The 6,295-nt window shown below is 44.6% G+C and overlaps 1 protein-coding gene across 1 annotated transcript in view; it reads left to right on the forward strand.

Annotated features, from left to right (window-relative positions):
* The window catches only part of Trappc8 (trafficking protein particle complex 8), a 56,018-nt gene extending 52,525 nt beyond the window's left edge, over nucleotides 1-3,493 (forward strand). The window contains exons 26-27 of the mRNA XM_032885338.1: nucleotides 1,357-1,446; nucleotides 2,427-3,493. Coding sequence (XP_032741229.1) covers nucleotides 1,357-1,446; nucleotides 2,427-2,661 — 325 coding nt within the window. The 3' untranslated portion in view covers nucleotides 2,662-3,493. The remainder of the gene's footprint in view (nucleotides 1-1,356; nucleotides 1,447-2,426) is intronic.
* The last annotated feature ends 2,802 nt before the right edge of the window (nucleotides 3,494-6,295 follow it).

Below are 6,295 nucleotides of genomic sequence, written 5' to 3' on the forward strand. Positions count from 1 at the left end.
CACTCCCATTGTCACCTTGAGTGTTACTGAGGATGGACATTGTCCCAGCCATTTCTCAGGTATCATAGGTTTTCTCTTTGAGTTGTAAGGTGTTTCATAAAGTCAAAAACTAGGGAGAAATGTGTATCATTTTGGTTTAGACACAGATCAAACCTACAGCATGACTAACGGTAGAGCTCAGATAGACTGTATCATTCCTTTAAACACTTTTCTCATCTATGTGTATTGTTCGTGTGTGTGTGTGTGTGTGTGTATGTATGTATGTATGTATGTATGTATGTATGTATGTATGAATGCATTACGTGACATTCATGTGGAAGTCAAAGGACAGCCTTCAGGAGTTAGTTCTTCCCTTCTACTATGTGGGGTTCAGGGAGCAAACTCAGGCTGTCAGGCTTGGCAGCAATCTCCTTTCCCTAGTAAGCCGTCTTGCAAACTAACACCCCCAACCCCTGGGAGAACTTTTAAATACTAAATATTGATAAGGAATGACTTATTTGTAATTTTGATAAATGACTTTAATGTATAAACAAAGTTTAAAATAAAAAGTTCTAAATCTGACGACACTTGAAAAGGTTGTCCATTTATTTGCAGGTATGAGATAGAGTGGGATTTTCTTAGAACTAGTGTATGTGTGACAACTGATGTTCAGGATTTGGGGGAAGTCCTTGGTAGAGCGGGGAGGGAGGGATGTGATGAGACAGAAGGGAAACAGAGAGCGATGAGCTACAAGAGAGGACTGCTGGAAAGGTTGGAAAAGAGCAGAAAAGCAGGCAGGGAGACCAGATGGAGGTGATGTCTCAGGCGTGGACAGTTAGGAGAGAAAAGGCTAGCAGTCTAAAATGCCCCGGAGAGGTCTGATATTGGTGGGCCATAATGTCAGCAGAGTCTGCAGGTTGGACGGCAGCAGGAGGAGGGGGTGCTGCACACTGGTGCAGGAGGCTCGCAGATGTCTGAGTCTTAGAGCATTAGAGGGCCAGGTTGGACTAGCATAGTGTAAGTCCAGGGCTTCTGCTTTCCTGTGAACTACACATTTGTAGTGGAAATGGAAGAGCTGATGCAGGCTGCGCACAGCACCAGCACACCCTAGGCCGTGCGCGTCTCTAGACACAGCGCTTCAGCTTAGCAGACTGCTTATAGACGTGTACGTCCTGATACTTATCATGGAGAGAGTTTACTAGTGTGTTTTATTTACAGAATAAGTTACCTAGAGTGATTTTGTGACTGAGCTTTTTCCCCCCCTTACTTGAGTTTTATTTAGACCTGTGTTCTGTTAAGTCTCCTTGGGTTATTTTAAGAAGCTTGTTTCTGACAGGAAAGTGTATGGCTAATGGCCTTGTTTGTTCTCTTCCACAGCCTTTGCTTAGTGCCAGTCACCCTTTTACTTTCTAACTGTTCTAAGGCTGAGGTAGATGTAATAGTTGATCTCCGGCATAAAACAACAAGGTAAGAATTTATTTTGTGAATGGTTATTTTGTAGCCCAAAGTTTTAGTATCCTTTAAAGCAATTCAGTGTTTTGAAATTATGCAAATCCTTGCCTAATGTGGATAAAGTTAACTCAAACATGCTTGAGATTTGCTTATATGGCATCAAAGAAATGTTTACAGAGCTATTAAATATGGAAAGTTTTTTCCCCCTGATTTGAAAATAATACTTTACAAGGGAGTCTACATTATACTGCAAGAGCTGCCTGTAGGTTTGTCTCAGACATTTTTGTTTTAGAAATAAATCTGGGGTTGGAAAAACATCTCAGTGGTTAAGAGCCCTTGCTGCTCTCGTAGAGGGCTCTGTGTTTGGTTCCCTGTATGGTGACTTACAGCCAAGGTCCAGGGAATCATACCTGCTGGCTGTGCAGGTACCGAGTCACCTGAAGAATACTCTGTAGGTTGTCATGTACACCTCAGTGATCCTTAAGGTCCAAGCACAGTAGACGGTCTGTGTGTCACACACCAGATTACGCTGTGTTGTTAGGCACTGCGTTGTTTTCACTGTGTGGTTTTATAAAGTTTAATATCATGGACATTCTTTTACACACAGCTTTTTTTTTTTTTTCTTTTTTTTTTTCGGGGCTGGGGACCGAACCCAGGACCTTTCGCTTCCTAGGCAAGCGCTCTACCACTGAGCCAAATCCCCAACCCCTACACACAGCTTTTATATGTGTCCAACCAAGAGGTTAAGAGCTCAGTTTCAAATCATGCTCCATTGTTTACTAAATACCATTATGTAGGCATTAAATGAAATACTCTACCTTAGTATTATTCTTAGAGAACAGCAATAACCATTAACACATGGTTGATTATTTCAGTGATAATGTTATTGTTATTAATTTCATAAGAATTCCTAGACATAAAAGGATTTGATGAAAGAAAGATGTAACACTTCAAAGGAAAAAGTTTACATTTTTACCATTTCCTTCCTCCTTTAGTCCCGAGGCATTGGAAACTCACGGATCATTCACATGGCTTGGACAGACACAGTATAAACTCCAACTGAAAAGCCAAGAGACGCACAGTTTGCAGCTGAAGGCATGCTTTGTTCATACAGGCGTCTATAACCTTGGAACTCCAAGGGTATTCGCCAAGTTATCGGACCAGGTTACAGTATTTGAAACAAGTCAGCAGAACTCCATGCCTGCTTTGATTATCATCAATAACGCGTGACAGCCGAGAGTCACAGACTCAGTCTGACTTTGTGGAGTTGGTTTTACAACAGCGTTTGAAATACCCAACTTGTTCAGGAAGTTCTCTGATCACTGCAAAACACAGGGGCTTGGCACTTAGCTGACTGACGCAGTATGCTGGGCTGAGAATGCTTAGACTCCCCCCCTTTTTTTTCCTTTTAAACCTGGTAATAATTTACATGCTTATAATACAGAATTCAATGTATCCATACACCTTAAGCCGTGTCTTAAAAAAACGTCCAAGTCTGCTGTTGCAACTTAACGGATGGTTGTGACTCTTAGGAGTGGTTTTGAGGAATGAAAGGCCTTGCTGGCAATGCTCCTGTTAAGCCATTTACCACTTACCTTTACTGTGAAATTCTAGAGAGTGTTAAATACAGATTGTCCTGCCTTGCCCCAGACAGTCCTGTGAGATGGGTTTTGAACTTCGGTTGTGGACACTCACACTTCAGTGTGGTGTCCTCTGGCTTATACATAACTGTAAAAAAGCTTTTCTGATGCTTTGAACATAGTTTTGGAAGGAGTTTGACTTTATTCCCTTGCTCATCTCTTACTGTCACACTATTTCACAATAAGATTTTTGTCATTAAATCATATTCTTTATTATAACTAACAATTAAGTTGATCTGTTTAAAATATAAATCTACTCCAGTTAAAAATAAGCTTTTCAAAAATGTATTATATTTATAACAAATTTACTGTAAATAGAATAAAGACATACTATTCACTGTATAAATTTATTAGATGCCTTTTTTAAAACCTGCTTTGTGAGGACTTCATATATTCTTTATTTAAAATAAAGTCAGACGTGTACAGTAGGCCCCGGCCTAGTTTTCTGTGGAGGCTTCATTGCCGTTGTTCAGAAATGAGGCATGGCCTTTGTTCTTGAAGAGCGATGGAGTTTTTATTTGCACATGTCCTGTCTGGTGCTGCATTCAGTCTGCACGGTCTGGCTTTCCGCTGGTGGGAAGGGATCAGCACTGCACAACCTGCCATCCCAGGCACTGGTGCTGGTCACACAGACTTCCTGTGGGAAGAAGTCCAGCTGAGCTGAACAGGAAGCAGCTCCTCGAGCAGTAGCCAGCCATTCTCTTCCGGTGGGAAAAATCTAGAGCAAAGCACAGAGCCGGGACGCTGGCATCGTGGAGACTACTCTCGGGACCTAGTCCCTTCCAAGAAGCAACGCAGAGACAGGCATAGGCTTTGTGTGCGTGGAGGAGACCATGTGTAAATCAGGATAAACGCGTGACTAGAAGCAGGGGAGGGGGAGGTTGAGCTGGTGGGAAGGTAAGAGAACGCTGACATGGTGGAGTCCGGGAAGAAGAGGAACACAGGCAGTGAGGAGAGCCTCACAGATGTCCAGATGATTGTCACATCATGTCACTTCTGTCTGCATGTGTCCAGGAAAAACCGCTCAGGGTGGAGAAAGGCAAGCCCTGAAGGCCAGAGCACATGCGTTCCCTCCCTGCCCGAGTGCGGACCTGCCCGAGTGCGGACCTGCCCGAGTGCGGACCTGCCGGCAGACGGGGCCTGCCCCCCGCAGACGGGGTCTGCCCGCTGGGATCTCATGCACTTAGACAAGTCAGCCCAGGGCCAGAAGAGCAGCCGTAGTTAAATCTGATAAATTACTTATGAGAATAATACAAGCCAGCTGAACAGTGGGTCGTTTTACTCTGAAGTTCAGATTGGTCCTGAACTTTACTACTATAGAACTTACTTTAATTTTTACTACATTACTGTGCTTCACCTTAATTTTTAATTTAAAGAAATTACTCTTAAGTTTTGAGTGGCCTTTAATTTTTGAGCCCGTCTCTTCCTTCCAAGTGCTAATATTACAGCCATTTATCTGCAGTGTTGGGGCTGGTACCAGAGCAGTGATTCTGTCATTCCTGTCACAAATAAGAGGCTAAAAGAAAAGCGGGTTTATCTGGCAGGGGTTTAAAATCCTCGGTGCTCTCCCACTCTTGCGCAGGGAAAGAGTTAGGCTAAATATAGCACGTGATGAGGAACCATGCGAAGCCAAAACTGAGCTACACCCCCAACCCCTAAGCCGCAGATTTAAACTTAGCAAAAAGATACCCTTGCAGAAAGGGAGTGAATAATATCTTCAGACCAACCCGGAACGTTCAGTTCAGGTGGCTGTTAGCTAATGGCAGCTGCCCAAATCTTCCCATTCATTCTCCAGATACGGGTGCGATCCCACAGTGAGAGCAGTGGGGCCAAACCTAATTCTTAATTTCAGTATAGCTAGGAAGAGGATGCTCCCAGCTCCAGAGTTCACACTCGTGGGAATTCAGCGCACAACTCCAGCGAGCCTGTACTTGGAGCCTTGTAGAGACGGGAAGTGGAGACAACGGGCGCGCAGACAGATTGGAAAGGAGAGAGGCAAAGGCTGAGCTGGAGTCACTGGAGAAGTGATGCTGGTGCGCTTGGGGGACTCCAGGGAGAGAAGACTGTAGGACCAGGAGTCCCTCTCCAAGGTTTCACCATAGCAAGGGGTTCGTGAAGCCATGGCCACAGGAGGGCGCTAGAGGCGCAGCTTTCAATCGGCCTGCCAGGAAGGCGTCTTTCAAGCTGAAATTAGTGTTGTAAGAAGTGACACTTGGCTGAGGGGAGAGGTGAATAGCTCTTGCTCTTTAAAGATTCTTACTAAATCCTGTGCGTGTGCGTGTGCGTGTGCGTGTGTGTGCGTGTGTGTGTGTGTGTGTGTGCACCGTGTAGAAGTTAGTATAACATGTGAATGTTGCTCTACTCCCACCATACGGGTCCTGGGGTCACACTTAGGTTGTTGGACATGGCAGCAAACACCCTTAATCGCCGAGCCTCCTCTCCAGCCCTATCCCTCATTTCTTTTTCACAGTGTATAGTCTTTAACCAGCTTCCTCTCTCCTCCATCCAAGGATGCTAATCCCACCTATCTGGCTGTCCTTACGACAGTTTCTGGCTTCCGAGGCTGCCTCTGATCATGGGGCAGGCAACAGGCTTATCTTCTGCAGCTTTACCCATGATACTTTGCACCAGCCTTTAGCAAACCCAGTTCACTTTAAGATCCCACAGACAGCCAATCTTTGGCAGTGAATCAGAACTAAATGAAAGCTTGTTAAGAAAAACTAGCTGTGAGACTGTTCCAAAGGAAATGAAACAACTGGAATAATACCATTTCCAAGTTTAAATTCGCCATTTCTGTAGAGCCATTTGTCCCAACGGGCTTCCACCAGTTGATCATGAAGTATCAACAATTTGACCTACGTATTACAAAGTGTTTGTAGCATACAAGGCTGCAAGCGACCTGCAGGCCTCCCTGCACATCAGTATACCAGCTTTGGGACACCAGACAGGAGGCATCTCTGTTCCCGAAGGCTCTTGGAAATTGAAGGATGGGTGATTCTGCCAACAGGAGTACTAGGGACCCAAGGAGAATTGTCTCCCCTACTCTAGGACATTTAGAAAACTGTCTTGAGGACTATCAAGAATAGCAAAAGCGGTTTGAGAACATACTTCCAGAAAATGACTCCTACAGAATAATCTCACAAATGATGGAGCCTGAGCAGTGGTGGCGCTCGCCTTTGATCCCAGCACTCGGGAGGCAAGGCAGGCAGGTCTCTGAGTTTGAG

This window comes from Rattus rattus, chromosome 15 (assembly GCF_011064425.1).
Source record: "Rattus rattus isolate New Zealand chromosome 15, Rrattus_CSIRO_v1, whole genome shotgun sequence".
In the NCBI taxonomy this organism is placed as follows: Eukaryota; Metazoa; Chordata; class Mammalia; order Rodentia; family Muridae; genus Rattus; species Rattus rattus.